This window comes from Notolepis coatsorum (genome assembly GCF_963971535.1).
Source record: "Notolepis coatsorum genome assembly, chromosome: 15".
NCBI lineage: Eukaryota > Metazoa > Chordata > Actinopteri > Aulopiformes > Paralepididae > Notolepis > Notolepis coatsorum.
The window spans coordinates 22,600,673-22,620,713 of record NC_140179.1 but is presented as its reverse complement, the minus strand read 5'-3'; the positions used below and the strand labels follow the sequence as shown (position 1 = coordinate 22,620,713).

Sequence of the window (20,041 nt, the reverse complement as noted above, 5' to 3'; positions counted from 1 at the left end):
GTTTCAGGAAAATATAAAGATTCCGTGATAAACGCCCTTTACTGGAATATTCTGGAATACACAAAAAACTGTCATTTTTCGGCCTATTTATGAATAGTTTTCAAATAAACGCTAGATTATCGATACTATATGTGTACTTATGCACGCTAGAGAAGCGGGCTGAAAAATCGATTCTCTCATTTCCTGATCAGCACACACACACACACACACACATATGGCACACGCTTATATCTCTGTGAAAAAAGGTCTGATTATCCTAAGACTGGTCAAATAGATTCCTTACCTCAGATCAGATGTTCTCCAAAAAGATTATTCCATTTCCTGATCGCCATTCCAAATATCGACAACAGGGAGAGACGATAGGGGGCGGTATTTTCCCAATGGAGCTCAGAGAGCATTTGCAGCACTAACGTGAGACTAGATTGATGAAATATGAATTCAAATTCTAATACATTTATTAAAAAAAACGACAAAAAACGTATTTGTCGTCGCTGGCACTCAACGGTCGGCATGAATTGACGACATATCATCTTCCCTTTATTCATTTGCTTAGATTTTTCAGGTTTGGTCAATTTTAGCATGGTGTACTGTTATTCACAGTCAAAGATTAAAAAAAATTATTGATATTCTCATTTGGTTCATTACAATTTACTCAAGCCTAGTAACATACACAGTATTTCTGACACTGGGAATACATTCCCTGAGATCCATAGATGTCCCTAGAATCAGATACCAAGAACATGCAAATGGACCATATTAAATAAAAGTCTGTAAATGTGTATCCTACGTTCTTATGGAATGAATGAGATTAAAAAATATTTAAAATAATAAAAATATTTATTATTATTATTTTTTTAATAAATTTAGTTAATTTTCATAACGTGATAATTTGCTGTGTAATTAATTAATCTAATTAACACGATAAACTGACAGCCCTAGTATAAATGCACCTTTTTACCATTTACTTCCTCTTCCTCCAGAAAATGATGAAGGACAACAACCTGGTTCGTCACCTGGACGCTTGCGAGACCATGGGCAACGCCACGGCCATCTGCTCCGACAAGACGGGCACGCTGACCATGAACCGCATGACCGTGGTGCAGGCGTACCTGGGCGACAAGCACTACCGCAAGGTCCCCGAGCCGGACAGCGTGCCCACTTCCATCCTGGACCTGCTGATCGTAGGGATCGGGGTCAACTGCGCCTACACCACCAAGATCATGGTATGACCCCTAACCCTACACCACCAAGATCATGGTATGACCCCTGACTCTAGCCCTACACCACCAAGATCATGGTATGACCCCTGACCCTAACCCTACACCACCAAGATCATGGTATGACCCCTAGTAGGGCTGTTTTAAATACTTCAAAGCTTTGTTCGATGGGCATGGGATTCGAATGGGGAACAAATATTCGAATATATTAAAAAAAGAAAAATAATTCAAATGTTTTTTTTTTTTTTTTTGCTAAATCAACTCTGCCTCTCTTTGTTAACTACAACAAGCAATGCTGTTTGTTATTTAAGATGAGGTTGGACTCGGCACTGACAGATTTGTGTTCATTGTGCTCCTTTTATAAAGCCTCAAATGACGGCTTACAATATTTCATGAAAGCAAAGTGTTTTGTTTGTCTAAGATTTAAAAAGGTTTAAACTTTACAGCACTGACAAAGTTGAACAAAGTGCTGTACAAGTCCCACAACATAATATTTGTTTTATATATATATATATATATATATATATATATTTTTTTTTTTTATCTCGAAGCTTCGAATTAAAATCGCATCTCGGCCCCGAAGCTTCGAATGCAAAAAAGAATTCGAAGGTCAGCCCTAATGACCCCTAACCCTACACCACCAAGATCATGGTACGGACGTCCAGAACACCCAGTGGCTCTTTTGTGTTGACGGCAAGGCTGTCGTGTCTCCAGTAGGGACAGGCATCGTTTTGTGTCAAAGGATATATTTTCCATATCGGTTTTTTTTACCGGCAACTACACTGGGATATTGAGTATTGAGAGGGGACCCTATTAACTGTTACACCGCTGAACGGCATGCTGGGTACAGGTAGCTAGCTATAGCCAGGTGGCATAACGGTCTGTTAACATGACAACAATGACAGCAGCCAGCTAGCTTGATTTTGGATTATCTCGCATTCGCTATTAAGTAAAAACAAAACCAGACGTTAACGTAGAAGCTCAATCTTCGATTAGTATTTGCCCGTCCCCAGTCCCTTAATGCAAGATCCACTCATCAGTCACATGACGTTACCTCTAATAATATCAGCAGTTGTCATCACATGCAACACTCTTTATCCTACTTGCTTCTATGTATATTGTATTAAAATAAATGCTGCAAGGTGCGGCTGGGTAGTGCAGTGGACTAAGCGCAGCAACTCTGGGATCGAATCCAGCTGTCAGCGGTGCCTCCGGCTTGGTCAGTCGTCCCTACGAACACAGTTGGCAGTGTTAGCGGGTGGGAAGCCGGTGGGGTATGAGTCCTGGTCGTTGTAAACAGCGACTCCTACGGGTCGGCCGGGGCCCCTGTTCAGCAGGGAGGGGATCTCGGGGAATTAGCATGACCCTCTGCACGCGTTACGTTCCCCCAGTGAGAGTCCTCGCTGTCAGGTGAAAAGAAGCGGCTGGCGACTCCAGATGGTATCGGAGGAGGCATGTGGTAGTTCTACACCCTCCCCAGGCCGACGGTGGGGCAATGCGTGCAACGACCAGGAAGGGAATTGGCATAACGACTAAATTGGGATGGGTGAAAAAAATACAGAAAGCCCAAAAATAGACAAATGTGCTTCAAGTTTCAAGTTTCTTTAATAGTTGTCATACAGAAGTACAGAATACTTTTATACAAAATGCTTCTTACTGTTACGCTCCAGAGACTGTGCTAGACAAGATAAGTATGAAATAAAATAGTATAGCATGTAATAGAAGTAAAAATAGAAGTCACAGTGTTCAGTATAGACATATGTACAATGTTCGATGCAGAATAGAAGTAACTGAGTTACCATACAATATACTATGCAATGTACTAATATACAATACTATATAGTGCAAAGCAGAAATGGGATGAGGTACAATTTAGGTACAATTTACAGTAAGGTGTACGAGTTGTAGTGCAAATCCTTTACCAATAAATATAAAGTGTGTTTAGGTGATCTAAAGTGTGGAGAGTGGGTGCTGTGTGCATTTGATGGTTGTTGCATAGTGTTTATTGTTCGTTGAGCAGCCTGATGGCCTGGGGATAGAAGCTTCTTCTCAGTCTTTCTGTGCTCGCCATGAGACTCCGGTATCGCTTGCCTGACCGCAGCAGTTCAAAGAGGCAGTTGTTTGGGTGGCTCGAGTCCTTAATAATTCTCTTAGCTTTACCCCTGCACCGCTTGTTGTAAATGTTCTGGAGGGTGGGAAGCCCCCCTCCAATTGTGCGTTCGGCTGAACGTGCCACTCTCTGTAGTCTGCTACGGTCTTGTGCGGTGCTATTCCCAAACCAGGAGGTGATATTGCCAGTCAGGATGCTCTCTATTATACATGAGTAGAAGTTTTTTTTTTTTTTTAAACTTTGGCTATTTCCCTGGCTCTTTTATACGTTTATCGCATTTATACTTGGTCAAGTTCGACCGACAGAAGCAGGCTGAAAGGGTTCAGATGGGGGGGAAGACACTCTGGGAAAGGCACGGCTGCAGCCCGGGATTCGAACTCGCTCAGCCCCAGATCCGTGACGCGCACTGTTGTCCACGGCGCTGGAATAGCACTCGCGGTACGTGGTGAGCTACTGGAGCTCCCCTGAGTAGAAGTTCTTAAGGATCTTCTGACTGACTTGGAACTTCCTTAGGCGCCTGAGGAAGTAGAGGCGTTGTCGTGCCTTCTTCACAACACTGTCAATGTGTGGTCCATGTCAAGTCCTCGGAAATGTGGACTCCGAGGTACTTAAAACTGTTCACTCTCTCAACCGGTGCCCCGTCGATGCTGAGGGGGCTGTAGTCCCTGACCCCCGACCTCCTAAAGTCCACAATCATCTCCTTTGTTTTGCTGACGTTCAGGGAGAGTCTGTTCTCCTGGCACAATCCCGCCAGGACCTTGACCTCTTCCAGGTAGGCCCTCTCGTTGTTTGCAGAGATCAGGTCTGCCGTTCTGCAGCTGGATACTATTGGTTTGTTATTGTGTGACAATAATTAAATGAATGATGATATGCAATTTAAAACCAAAACTAAGGCCTCAGTATGAGTTTAAGACGTGAACATGGTCATGTTTGTTGAATTAAAAAGAAAAGTTAAAAAAAAAATATATATATATATTAATATTTTTTTTGATCGGATTGGGAAATATCGGTATCGGTAGATACTCAAAATCACATGATCGGATCGGGAGCAAAAAAACGTGATCGGGACATCCCTAGTTAACGTCGGAAGAAATTCCGCACTAAGCCCTAAATTCAGAGCAGAGCAGTATCCTAATGTCTTTTATGCTTCAGTCGATAAGGTGTTTTGCAAATTCTGTCAACATACCCCGTGGACTAGACCCGCAAACACACGTGCGAAGATCACTTCAAAAGCCAAGTCAGGAACAAGGACTGTGCTTCCCAAAACACACCAACTCTCTAACGATGATCTCTGGTGATCACAATAGATACAGCTAGAGGGCAAGGCTAATCACTGACACTATTGTGATTTAAATAGCTATGTAACTTTAATGATTGTCAGTAGGCCTACACACTGTCCTTTATTAATGAAATAAACTAAAGGTGCATAAATTATGCATTACTATATTCCATCACAATAGAATCAATATAGCTAGGCTACTGACATTGTGATAAAAGTAGCTAGCTGTATCTTGTTTACACTTGAAATGTGTATTTTTATTTTGTCACAATATTATTTGAAAAAGATTGTGTAAAATTGAACTGTGTTTCTGAGTTGCAGCACTTAAAAACATTAAATGGACTGTTATATCTTATTAAATTGTGGACATTTATTCATTCCCACTTATTAGACACTATTTCTGATGGTAAAATGGGCGTAAAAGGCAAAATACAGAATTCTGAAATATTAAAATGGAAAAAACGGAATTTGGGAAAAAATCAAATGGAATTTGGAAAATAATAAAATGGATTTCATATGGCTCTACACAATTGTTAAGGGGATGCAGACTAGAGAAAGACTTTCGTCTTGTTTACATCAGGGTCCCCCATTTTCAATGCATCAAAACATTTATGACATACACAACATACTGATGTACAGTACTACTGTTACATCCAGACATTTATGACATACAAGATATACAAAGCCCATGGTGTTGGCATGACTAAACCCCCTGGTCTGTGTGCCTGTGTGGGGGGTCAGCACCCAGACTAAACCCCCTGGTCTGTGTGGGGGGTCAGCACCCAGACTAAACCCCCTGGTCTGTGTGCCTGTGTGGGGGGTCAGCACCCAGACTAAACCCCCTGGTCTGTGTGGGGGGTCAGCACCCAGACTAAACCCCCTGGTCTGTGTGCCTGTGTGGGGGGTCAGCACCCAGACTAAACCCCCTGGTCTGTGTGCCTGTGTGGGGGAACAGTCACAGCAGACCAGCCCCCCCTGCTATGACTGCAGTCGATAACGTAGAACGGTGCAAGAGTGATGTGCATTTATGATCCATAAGCATAACTCTTTGACGGGAAAGGGGGAGGAACTTGATACGCTTTAGCACTTTGACCCACAAAGGATCCGGTTTAAGTGTTTTCAACACACGTCTGGCCTCGTCTGGCTTCTGCCTGTCTAGTGTTGCAACTGTGATCTGTGCAGTCATCCCTGTGCTCAGAGTAGTTTTGGTACAACTGTGATCTGTGCAGTAGGGGTGTAACGATGCATCGATTAATCGAAATGCATCGATTCTAATGTGACGATTCAACTGCATCGATTTGAAAATGTTAGAATCGATTATAATCTAAATTAATCGAAATAATTTTTTTTAATTAATTCATGCTGAGTGAATCGGTTCCCCCAGCCACATTTGTGTATTCAAACATTTTTGGGGAATTAACTGATAGAAAATTCATCGAAAATTCATCTAATCGAATTGTGGTCAAATGAAGAGATTTCATGATGCATTGAATCGTTGCCTGAATAATCGTAATCGAAATTAATCGTTGTGAGGTTGCATCGTTACACCCCTAGTGTGCAGTCGTTCCCTCTGAGTAGTGTTGGTACAACTGTGATCTGTGCAGCCGTTCCCTCTGAGTAGTGTTGGTACAACTGTGATCTGTGCAGTCGCTCCCTCTGAGTAGTGTTGGTACAACTGTGATCTGTGCAGTCGCTCCCTGTGCTCCGAGTAGGGCTGTCCCCGAAGCCTGTTTTTGGGATTCGAACTTCGTCAGGGTTTTTCGAACGGATGTTCGAACCTTCGTTTTTAACACTTTCAGTACCACCAGGTGGCGCCAGAGTTAGCGCTTTAATGCCACCATCCACTTTAATGTTAACGTTAATATTGCCTAATCTATGTTTTAAATTATGGCTATGTGTCTAATCTGCCCGTCGCTTATCAAAGAATCATTTTCCAGTCAGTGCTGTCGAGGCAGATTGGTTTTTTATCGCTTCATTTCCGTTTGAGAGAATTTTGAAAAGCACCCGTTTTGAGGTAAAAAACAGCCCTTTCTGGGCCATTCTGTGATAATCGTCTTTTACTGGAATATTCCAGAACGTTGATATTTGTCGGCCTATTTATGAATCGTTTTCAAATAAACGCTAGATGATCAATATTATACGTACATGCACGCCCATTCGAGCCGCGCGCTGATAATAGCCGTGTTCATTTCCTCTTGGATTTTTACAGTGAAACCGATAGAGGACATTTCACAAAACAGCTTATATCTTCATCAAAATGAGTCTGATTATCCTAACACTGATAACATAGATTCCTTACCTGACATCAGATGGTATCCAACTGGTATATTCCAATTCCTGATCACCATTCGAAAAAATCGATAAGTGTAAAGATCTAACGTGTATACAGTAGAACTCATGATCCGCGCCGCTCAGAGGATCCATAATGAACTCTAGTAACCCCGGCTGCATCAGTGGACTGGAAAATGTGGAGTACAGGATTTTTTTACCCATCCATTTTCATTGAGTCCATTCCAAAATCCCTGATGTCATCTGTGAGACGATAGGGGGCGCTTTTTTCCACATCTAATTGCTGGCGGCTCTTGGGTAGGCTAGGGTAGGCTCGCGTGATGCAATATGATTTCAGATCGCAAAAAAAGAAAAAAGATTCTGAGAAATCTCGTGAGTGGCTTTCAACGTGACTATTATAAATCCGAGAAAACTCGTGAGTGGCAATCAAAGTGTTAATAATAATTTGAAAAATAAATCAAAGATTTTTTTTTAATATATAAATAAACATCAAACTAAATCCTCAATTTGAATAAAGTCATTAATCTGATTAAATTAGTATTTTTTTTTATTAAATTAACTTTCTTTAATTAATATAACTCATCAGTTTTAATACTATAATATTAGTGTAGCCTAATCTTTATCTGCAACTGTGAAGAAAACCCCCATTGGTTTAAACAGAATGAATAGACTAATAGATGAATAAAAAATATATATATATATTTTTTAGTGCTGTCAGGCGATTAAAAAAATGTATCTAATTAATTACAGGATTTGTAATTAATTATGGCGACTGGGTGGCGCAGCGGACATTGCGCTCGTCACCAACGCAAAAGATACTAACTAAATTGGCAAAGTTAGCGGGTGGGAAGTCGATGGGTAATCTGGAAAGTTGTAAACAGCGACTCCTACAGGTCGGTTGGGGCGCCTGCACAGCAGAGACAGGAAAATGGTGGGGGCAGTGTGAGCCTCCTACACGTTACTCCTCGCCAAATGGGAGTCCGCGCTGGCAGGTGAAAAGATGCGACTGGCTGCCTCCACATGTATCGGAGGGGACATGCGATGGGCTTCTATCCTCCCTACAACCGGCCAGTGGGGGGAACATGCAAGCAACAATCAAGACAGGGGAGGGGAGAATTGGCACGGCTAAATTGGGATGGGAGAAAAATAGAAAAAAGAGGAGAAAAAGTGGATCAAAAAGGATTTGTAATTAATTAATCTAATTAATCGCATTTTAATCGCATAACCATTTTAGGCCTGATATTTTATATTCTATAATCATATTTCAAATTGCATGTGTCCGAATGGCAGAATTCAGTACTGTATCTACAAAACCTTCTGTTTAATCATCTTCCCTTTATTCATTTGCTTAGATTTTTCAGGTCTGGTCAATTTTAGCATGGTGTTATTCACAGTTAAAAATAAATAAATTGAATTGATATTCTCATTTGGTTCATTACAATTTACTCAAGCCTAGTAACATACACAGTATTTCTGACACTGGGAATACATTCCCTGAGATCCATAGATGTCCCTAGAATCAGATACCAAGAACATGCAAATAACATAAAAAAAAAAAAGTCTAAGGCGGTTAGGTGGTCGAGCGGAGATTGCGTTCGTCACCAGCCCCGGAGCTGTGAGCTTGGTTCGCCTGTTCGAATCCAGCTCACAGCTCCGGGGTTGTCACCAGCTTGGCTGGCCGTCTGCACTGATACAATTGGCTGTATCAGAGGGTGGGAGAAGCTGGCGGGGTGGGTCCGGGTCGTTGTAAACAGCGACTCCTACAGTTCGGTCGGGGCGCCTGCTAAGCGCGGATTGGACGTGAGGGGGATAGTGTGGTCCTCCCACACGCTACGCCCTCTCAATGAGAATCCGCGCTGCCATGTGAAAAGAAGCGGTGATTGGCTGGACGTGTGTCGGAGGAAGCACGTGGTAGCCTCCACTCTCCCAAATGATCTGACTGTGGGGGGTAAAGCGCAGCGACCAGGAAGGGACTGGGAATTGGCATACGACTAACATTGGGATGGGAGAAAATCGGAGGAAAATGGAGGGGGAAAAAGACCAAAAAAAAAAAAAAAAAAGTCTGTAAACAGGGCTGCACGTTAACTTTTTTTGCACATAGCACTGGTGCTACAGAGGTTGATAGTTTTGTAGCACAGGCCAAAATCTTGTAGCACAAGTATAAAACGTGTTATATTTGTAACAGTCACAAATGTGCCTATTGTATTTGTGTTATTTAGTTGCAGTACCATGTTTGGCTGTCATTTTCATGCTGACAAGTTGACGTCACACAGCCAGACACGTTACGTGTAAGGAATTATGGGATTTGGTGTTAGATGTATGGACTCTACTAGGGGTGGGAATCACCAGTTTCATCATGATACGATATCGATTCTTTGGACAACGATGCGATATTTGCCGATATCTGCCACGATACGATATGATGCAGGTGCCTGCAATAGATATGAGACAATATCATAAGCCCATTTAACACAATCCGTAACATTTAGATCAACTCAAAAAAGGTAACGAAAATATAATTTGAAAAAAATTTATTTACCTCTTCCAGACTTTTAAAGGAAAAACAATCTATTGTTTTTAATACAAATAGTCCTCCTGTTCACTGTAAAGTGCCACGTTTTGATATATTGAGCTTTAAACTTTTATTTGGAACTCACACCACGCAACCTAAAACCCCTTCCCCTCCCAAACCATTCCTGCAATTGTTTTTATGTTGCATGATGATCATGAATACATTTATTATGTATTGTATTTTTTATGTTTAAATATCAACATTATCTGTCCACCCTCAGTACATTTACTATCAATATAATATACTTGTCTGACTTCATCTGATATTTTCAAACGCACACACACACACAGAAGGGAGAATGCCTGCCCCCCCTCCTCACTCTGTCCGTCTGCTGTTCTCTATGGCTCTGAAGAGGGTTAACTTGTTGTTAGCTTACGCTAACGTAATGTTAATTTCGGCCTTTAACACGACGTGGTCATAAAGGAATGGCAAGGATTGCAAAGCATGTTAGATGCATTTGACCCGTTGTGGAATAAAACAGCAGGGATTTGTTTTGGGTCGCAAAATAGGCACACTAGCCTTGCTCTGTTTCAATGTCCGCGTTCCAGACGCTACTGCTGTGCTGCGAGCCGAGCGGATACGAGTCGACTCCACGGGATTTTCAAAATAAGAGTATCGATATGAACCGAACGTTACTAGCTGCCGAAGCCATAGATATTATGGCTGAAGCTGCGCTTCTGCAGAGATGAGACTTGCCACAGGATTTTCAAAATAAGAGTATCGATATGAACCGAATGCCTATCGCACAGGTGCTACTGAAGTAAATCCATTCATCGCACAGACCGATGTTGCTGTAGCACGTGCAACATATATCTCGCACTGTTCAGCCCTGCTGTAAATGTTTATTCTACGTTCTTATGGAATTAATGAGATTAAAAAATATATAAAAATAAATGATTTTTAATTTTTTAAATACATTTTTAGTTAATTTTCATAACGGGATAATTTGCTGTGTAATTAATTAATCTAATTAACGCGATAAACTGACAGCCCTAATATATTTTAATTTTTTATAAAAAATGAAAAATTCAAATGTTGATTTAGAATTCGAATGCCAACGTAACGAACGAATGTCCGAACGTTTGGGCTCAGCCCTAGCTCTGAGTAGTGTTGGTACAACTGTCAGTGTTTCCTCTAGGATTTTTTTCGGGGGGGGTGGTAGGCAACTACTAGTGTACTGTGTCACGGATACGTGGTCAACAGTGTCGTCATAGACGCGCGCAGTAAGGCAGGTTGTTAGCATCGGTGCATTTCTCTACACTGAGCGGAAATTAAATGATTGTACATAAATTAGGTAAATAAATATTAACAATATTTATTTACAACACATACATTTACTTATTTACAATTATACATACAGTGGTGACAACACACTATTTACAATACAGGGAGGCACATACAACACTCATAACTATTTACAACCAGTGTCCGAGCGAGCACACTCAAGTTTTACTGAAATTCTGAGGGCTCAGAGTGCACACTGGACGCTCTGACCCAAGAGTCCGTTTATTTGCTTTTTTCCTGCATCTCCGTAGACTATGCTGCGCCACCGTTTTAAAGTCGTAGTGAAGATTGATTTATATGAAACCCGAAAACCAAGGCAATGGTAGGGGAAACACTGACTGTGATCTGTGCAGTCGTCCCGTGCTCCGAGTCGTGTTGGTTCTAGAGACACTGGAGACATGCAGCCAGTCATTCATCTGTGAACTTGCAACATCATCCATGCGAAGTAAGCTAGTAATAATAATACACTTTATTTGTAGAGCACCTTTCATACAAGAATTACAGCCCAACGTGCTTTACAGCAATACTGTAGATAGGGCTGTACCGAATTATTCGAAGCTTCGATCATAATGTTGACATTCGAATTCTAAATCAACATTCGAATTTTTAATTTTTAATATATTTTTTATTTATTTTTTAAATCTTTTTTTTTGTGTCTATTCAATCTGTTTAAACCAATGGGGGGTTTCTTCACAGTTGCAGTTAAAGATTAGGCTACACTAATATTATAATATTATACTATAAGTCGTCACCATCACTTTCATACCAACCGTGCCCTTATTGGATTATTTATGTTGACGAAACTGATGCGTTATATTCATTAAAGAAAGTTGATTTAATAAAAGAATAAGACTCATTTAATCAAATTAATCGCAAAAAAAATAATAATAAAAAAAACGTTTTTTAATAGACATTCAAAGCTTCGTTCGAATACTTCAATCGAAGCTTCGAATGTTAAAAAATGACATTCGGTACAGCCCTAACTGTAGATAAGAATGGACATAAAATAGACATAAAATTAGCAGATAAATAATTTACTAAATAAAAGCAATGCATAAAGTGCAGACATAACATGAGTATAGAATAGACTCAGTTTGAAGTTGTAATGGTAGATGCCGGGTAACATCTCCTGTAACAGGCAACACAGTTAAAATACAGGATCAGAAATCTGTTCAAAATAAATGCATCCTGGCAGCAAGGTGTTCTGATGTGATCAAAGGAACACTGTTGAAGGAATTGGTCTGGTATGTTGCCCTGTTTTAAGACCGTTGTCACTGTTTGTAAAAATTCCCTTATCTGCTGTTTCTTAACACTTTGAGTGCCAACGACGAGAAATCTCGTTGTTGGCCGCCATGCGTTGAGTGCCAACGACGAGAAATCTCGTAGTTTAATTGTTATTGCTTTTATTAGCGATATCCATTCATTTCTCATCAATCCAGCCTCACGTTATCATTGGGACTGGCTCTGACCTCGAAAAGGGCAAATACCGCCCCCTATCGTCTCCCGGATGGTATCGCACCTATTGGATTGGACTCGATGGAAATGCATGGGGGGAGAAAAACCCGGATTCCACATTTTACTTCTCAGGCAATGTAACCTGAGACTACTGCATTCATTGGGGACCCTCAGAGCAGCGTGGAATATGTGTTTTGAGTACATAACGTTGGATCAATAAACGTGATCAATATTTGGAATGGCGATCAGGAATCGGAATAATCTTTTTGCAGAACATCTGATGTGAGGTAAGGAATCTATTTGACCAGTCTTGGGGTAATCAGATGTTTTTTTTTCACATATTCCACTAGGGCTGTCTTAAATACTTCGAAGATTCGTTCGATGGCACAAGCTTCGAACATAAAAAAAAATTATAATAACAATAATAATAAAAAAAATTAATAAATGTAAAAAAATATATATTTGCCTCCAAAATCTTGCGCCTCCATTCCAATGAAACGAAAGTAAGCGGCACCTTCCCGCCTCCATTCCAATGAAACGAAAGTAAGCGGCGCCTCGACTCCACCTCTCTACAACAAGCATGTGGAGATTATCTGTGTTGAAATCAACAAGGACATGTGCAGCAGACATGTCGACGAAGAAGCGAAGCAATGCCGTTTGTTATTTAAGACTATGTCGGACAGATTTGTGTTCATTGTGCTGCTTTTTTAAAGTGTCCTGACCCATATAAAAATATGTCTTAATAAAACGTGCTTAATTAAGTCGAATTCTGCCTTTGTCTCTATCAACTACATATAAATATTTATATAATTGTTTGCTTGATAGACGAAGGTTGCAACATAATTATGTAATGTCATGTCGTTGGCTGTGAAAGCAGCCCCACTGCACCCAGGCAGCGCAGCCGAGTGAAACCTTGTTGGCTGCGTCACAGTCACGAAAGGGGCTACTTAATTAATTAATCCAATCCACTTTATTTATAGAGCACATTTTAAAACAACGTTTACCAAAGTGTTGTACAAGTCCCACAACATAAGATACAAAATTAAAATAAAAAATATATATATATTAAAAAAAATATTTCGGCCCCGAAGCTTCGATTGCCAAAAAAAGCTTCGAAGGTCAGCCCTATATTCCACAACATGTCCCCTATGTGTGTATATGACGTTAGCGCTGACCAGGTCATAGATAATCGATTTTTCAGCCCGCTTCTCTAGCGTGCATAAGTACACATATACTATCGATAATCTAGCGTTTATTTGAAAACTATTCATAAATCAGACGGAAAATGACAACGTGTTGTGTGTATTACACTAAAGGGCGATTCCTGCGGAATCTTTTTTTTTATTTATTTTTTATTTTCGAAAACTTCCGTTTTTCAAAACGGTATAAAACGGAAATGTACAGATGAAAAAACAATCCGTTTCATACATGTTGACTGCAAGCAAGTCATTGATAAGCGACGGGTGTATTAGACACATAGCCATAATATAGAATATAGAAATAGCTCCGCGAAAATCATGAAATATCGGAAAATCTGTCACAAAAGGCTGGCATTCAAGCGATAAATCGTGCTGGCACTCAATGTGTTAAAAGGAACACTCAAAAAAAGAAGTAATACATACAGTACATCTCTGTGAAATGATGAAAGTGAAAGACTTCACCAGTTCCTTTTTTCCTTTCCAGAAAGCCACAAGAGATTATGATGAGCATAATTATAACCAGCTTTATTTTCTGCGTTCTCTCCACCTCTCTCCACCTCCTCCCCCTCCTCTCTCCACCTCCACCTCTCTCCTCCTCTCTCCACCTCCACCCCCTCTCTCCACCTCCTCCCCCTCCTCTCTCCACCTCCACCCCCTCTCTCCACCCCGACCCCCCCTCTCCACCTCTCTCCACCTCCTCCCCCTCCTCTCTCCACCTCCACCCCCTCCCCTCAGTCCCCAGAGAAAGAGGGCGGGCTCCCGCGGCAGGTGGGCAACAAGACGGAGTGTGCCTTGCTGGGCTTCTCCAACGACCTGAAGCGCGACTACCAGGCCATACGCAACGAGATCCCAGAGGAGAAGCTGTACAAGGTTTACACCTTCAACTCCGTGCGCAAGTCCATGAGCACGGTGTTGAAGAACGCCGACGGCAGCTACCGCATGTTCAGCAAGGGCGCCTCAGAGATCCTCCTCAAGAAGTAAGAGATCGGCACTTCTGACCGCCGCTCGTCACTTCCTCTCTTCCAGCCGTCTGTCTCTGTTTAACCCGTTCACTACCGCACCACAAAGGGTTAACCCTTTCACAACCACACGGCAAAGGGTTACCCCTTTCACAACCACACTACAGAAGGTTGACCCTTTCACTACCACACTACAGACGGAGGCTGTAGTGTGGTTGTGAAAGGGTTAACCTTATGCAATGTTATGTATATAGTTTTTTTTTCTTACATTTGTTGTTTATTATAAAAAGTCTATAATTCAGACACATTTAAAACATTGTTGCTGCTGTTGCTGAAGAAATAATATTTATTTATTATTAGGGATGTCCGATATTATCGGCCTACCGATATTATCGGCCGATATTGGCATTAAAATGTGATATCGGAAAATATCGGTATCTGTTTTAAAAAAAAATAAAAAAGAAGTTTTTAACATTTCTATAACCTTTATTTACCCAGGAAAGCAAGTAAGAACAAATTCTGATTTTATTTATTGTCAAAAGTATGCATAATGTTGTGTTAATTCCACAACAAGAGATATGTAATGTTAATTACCTGAAATTATTCAGTTTTTTCGGGGGGAAACCCTGCATATATCGGTATCGGTTGATATCCGTATCAGAAATTAAGAGTTGGACAATATCGGTATATCGGTATCGGTAAAAAAGCCAATATCGAGCATCCCTATTTATTATATGTATTGTAATTTATTTATAAAGTTATATAAAAGAACATTGCTGCTGTTGCTGAAGAAATAATATTTATTTATAAAGTTATAAATAATAAAGCAATGTCGATAAAGTACCGAACCGTTAAGCAGTATCGATAAGAGTAGTAGTATCGATAAAATCCTAACGGTAGAACACACATATTTTGAATGCCTTCGGCAGACATCAAATGAGCCATTTTAATATAGATTAACTCCAGGATTGCAGATAGATTAATCTAGATAAAAAAATGAATCTATGCCCACCTCTAATATATATATATATGTATATTCAGACAGATACAGATATATATATATTAGAGGTGGGCATAGATAAAAAAAAAATTATCTAGATTAATCTATCTGCAATCCTGGAGTTAATCTACCGTACTTTTCGCACTATAAGCCGCACCTGACTATAAACCGCAGCAGCTAAATTGAATGATGTGTACATATATAAGCCGCACTGGACTATAAGCCGCAGGTGTTTTAATGTTTAATTACCATATGTAAGGGTTCGTGCACAGAGGGGATTGTCACAATACTGTCGGACAAATAACAAGAATTAACTCATTTACAAGTTGTATTAAGTTTAGCAAATAAGGGAACAGATAAATAACATTTCAATGCAGTAAAAAAAGCTATATTTTCGGGTTTGGTCCACATATAAGCCGCACCGTTATATAAGCCGCAGGGTCGAAAAATGGGGAAAAAAGCTGCGGCTTATAGTCCGAAAAGTACGGTATATTAAAATGGCTCATTTGATGTCTGCCGAAGGCATTCAAAATATGTGTGTTCTACCTAGGGATGGGTATCGTTAGGATTTTATCGATACTACTATCGATGTATGGGTGGCAATACAAGCAATTTGTCAAAACATCTGAAGCGCGCAGCCACACATGGCGGAGAGAACTAAACGAAAGTCTGGGTACACTTTACGAAAGTTGATGCCGACAACGCACGTTGCCACAAGTGCAATAAAACATTTGCAAGTATGGGTGGCAATACAAGCAATTTGTCAAAACATCCGTTGTCAAAACATAACATTAGTCTGCAGAAATTAGCCGCTTTGACTGCTTTGTTCGCAGTGTTCCATCTGCATGGTAAGCCAAGATACAGAGTTAGCTAGGCTAATAACGAATTATTATGAATAGTGTAGTGCCGGAGGAAAAAGGAATAATCGTAGGCAACGTAATGCTTGTTTAATACACAAGACAACTTCAGTCAATACAGAACAAGAGCACATGTATATCGCCAGAACAGTAAAGATCACAACAGCAAGTGCAACCGCAATAACTGTCCCCTCTGGCCGCGGTGCCAGATCAGTAGTTCCCTCCCACTACACAACACAGTAAGAGAACACGAACCATAATGTAGTCACTACAATAGGCTAATAAATAAAATATAATTGCTTAGCTAATTGTTTAGCTACAAATATATTAGAAAGATGAAAGATCTTCAAGCTGAGGCTGCAGCCACCATGTCCCAGCCCACCCCTCCTCCCTCTACCACCACCGGTCCCAGCAAGCCCAAAGTCCCTTCACTCTAGCAGCTAGAGGAAGGATCACAGAGTGTCACAGCCTCTACTAATAACATGGAGTATTGAACCGTTTTTAACAGCTGGGTATTGGGTGGGACATTCTGATTTAAGAACTTTCTAAATAAAATAGAAAGTCCCAAAATAGTTAATTTATCTGACTGCTTGTATTAATTGATAAAAAAGTAGCCATGTGCAGTAATATAGTTATATAAAAGAATAATAAAGCTGTTCTTAATTTTTATCTCTATTTTTCAAAATAAAAAAGAACCGATAAGAGTATCGATAAAGTACCGAACCGTTAAGCAGTATCGATAAGAGTAGTAGTATCGATAAAATCCTAACGATACCCATCCCTAATGATGACAATACATTTTAATCTAATCTTCTAGGTTTTGAACAATATAAATATATATTGGCACAAGTTATTGACAGGGGCAGCGCTGCAGTGGTGGCCTAAAGGTTAGAGAACCGGGTTTGTGACCGGAAGGTTGCTGGTTCGATCCCCCGGACCGGCAGGAAAAATCTGGGCTGGGGAAGTGAATTAATAACTCTCTCCTATCCCCTTAACACCAACCGCTGAAGTGTCCTTGAGCAAGGCACTTAACCCCAACTGCTGCAGTGGAGTTGCTCAGTGGCCAACGGTGTCAGACTGTGGTTGTACTGGGCAGCTCCCAGGTGTGAATAGAACTGTGTGAATGTGAAGCAGGGCATTCCTGAAAAAGAGCACCTGTGCTCAGAGAACCTACCCTGGGTAAATAAAGGTTAAAAAAAAAGATATATATATTATCCCCTAGCTTTGTACTGTGTTCAGGATGGTTGGGTTCTGGTGAGGTTCTGGTTGGGTTCTGGTGAGGTTCTGAGGCAGTGGTGTGTGTAATGGCTTCTTAGACGGCTAAGTAGTTCAAGTGCATCCCACCTAATCCACTTAACTTTGCGTCTTAAAAAAAAGGTTTCTAAGCCTATTAACCAAGCATGCTTCCTTTTTAACCCACAGAGCCCCGCTGCTTACTGTTGTGAATCACCACTTAATAATAATAATAATGATAATATATTTGATTTGTAATGCGCTTTATAATTGTGGAGCAAATCTCAAAGCCCTACACCCCAAAAGAACATACTAGCAAGAGTAAAAGAAGAAAGAATAAGAAATTGGAACACTAAAACTAGTAACAGAGTAAGAGAAACATAGAACAAATAAAACTGGTAAAAGAAACTGGTAAAAGAACATAAAATGTGTGGAGCAAAAAATTTGATAAAAATCAACAAAAGATTATATTAAAAAGATTAGTTTGGTGAGGTTCTGAGGCAGTGGTGTGTGTAATGGCTTCTTAGACGGCTAAGTAGTTCAAGTGCATCCCACCTAATCCACTTAACTTTGCATCTTAAAAAAAAGGTTTCTAAGCCTATTAACCAAGCATGCTTCCTTTTTAACCCACAGAGCCCCGCTGCTTACTGTTGTGAATCACCACTTAATAATAATAATAATGATAATATATTTGATTTGTAATGCGCTTTATAATTGTGGAGCAAATCTCAAAGCCCTACACCCCAAAAGAACATACTAGCAAGAGTAAAAGAAGAAAGAATAAGAAATTGGAACACTAAAACTAGTAACAGAGTAAGAGAAACATAGAACAAATAAAACTGGTAAAAGAAACTGGTAAAAGAACATAAAATGTGTGGAGCAAAACATTTGATAAAAATCAACAAAAGATTCTATTAAAAAGATTAGTTTTGAGGCCCTTCTTAACCCTTTCACTGCTGCACTACCAAAACGGTTAACCCTTTCACCGCGACATTACACATTAGGTTAACCCTTTACTATCACACAACCGACGACGACCGCCCTGCCCGTCTCTCTCTCTCTCTTCTCTCTCTCTCTCTTCTCTCTCTCTCTCTCCCTCCCCCTCCCCCCCACCTCCTCCTTTATAGAAGATATTTATTAGGGCCTTTCTGTTTTATTAGACAGGACGGTGAGTGACAGGAAATCATGGAGTGCAGCATAACAAAAGCCTGGTCGTTGTGATCGCCCCCCCCCCCCCCCCCCAGGTGCTACAGGGTCATGACGGCGAGCGGCGAGGCCAAGGTGTTCCGGCCGCGGGACCGAGACGACATGGTGAAGAAGGTGATCGAGCCCATGGCCTCTGAGGGGCTGAGGACCATCTGCCTGGCCTACAGGGACTTCCCCCTGGCCGACGGCGAGCCGGACTGGGACAACGAGAACGACATCCTGTCGGGACTCACCTGCCTGTGCGTGGTGGGCATCGAGGACCCCGTGAGGCTGGAGGTGAGAGAGGCTTCCTCCATTGATTTATGGTTTATCTTTTTTTTTATTAGAAGAATTTATGCGGGCGGCTAAGTGGCACAGTGGGCAAGGCGCTCGCCACTAATGCAGGAGATGCTGGGTTCGAGCCCAGCTCTCGGCATTGCTACCAGCTTGGCTGGTCGTTCATACTAACGCAATTGGCAGTGTTAGGGGAGGAAAGCTGGTGGGTGGGGATCGGACGTTGTGGACAGCGACTCCTACAGGTCGGTTGGTGCACCTGCACAGCAGAATCAGGAAGCAACGGGGGCGGCGTGTCCCTCGCCGCTGAGAGATCGCGCTGTGCAGGTGAAAAGATGCGACGGCTGCCTCCTCGTGTACCGGAGGGGACACGTGATGCAAGGCTTTGTCCACATTGCAGCCGGCCTGTGGGAGGCATGGCCTAACAACGTTCGAGACAGGGGAGGGTAGAATTGGACAATACGAAATTGGGATGGGAGAAAAATAGAAAATGGGAGAAAAAGTAGATAAAAAAAGAGAAGAATTTATGCAAATCTATACATTCCAATTATACATTCAAATTATACATCTTCCATTTCATTCCCCATTCCTATCCCCTAACCCCACCCAAGGAGAGCGACAACAAACATACATATAATACACATAAAAATATAATAATAATAATAATTGAACATAAATACAGATGTGACAGTCACCTGATATCAACCTCATACCTCCTCCTCACCTGATATCAACCTCATACCTCCTCCTCACCTGATATCAACCTCATACCTCCTCCTCACCTGATATCAACCTCATACCTCCTCCTCCTCACCTGATATCAACCTCACACCTCCTCCTCCTCACCTCATATCAACCTCATACCTCCTCACCTGATACCAACCTCCTACCTCCTCACCTGATATCAACCTCATACCTCCTCCTCACCTGATATCAACCTCATACCTCCTCCTCCTCACCTGATATCAACCTCACACCTCCTCCTCCTCACCTCATATCAACCTCATACCTCCTCACCTGATACCAACCTCCTACCTCCTCACCTGATATCAACCTCATACCTCCTCCTCACCTGATATCAACCTCATACCTTGCAGGGCTGTACAGT

General features: G+C 41.3%; 1 protein-coding gene across 1 annotated transcript in view; it reads left to right on the top strand.

Annotated features, from left to right (window-relative positions):
* The window catches only part of atp2b1a (ATPase plasma membrane Ca2+ transporting 1a), a 207,099-nt gene that overhangs the window by 128,042 nt on the left and 59,016 nt on the right, over nt 1–20,041 (top strand). The window contains 3 exon segments of the mRNA XM_084330168.1: nt 981–1,223; nt 14,141–14,382; nt 18,699–18,936. Of these exon segments, the coding sequence (XP_084186294.1) occupies nt 981–1,223; nt 14,141–14,382; nt 18,699–18,936 (723 nt within the window).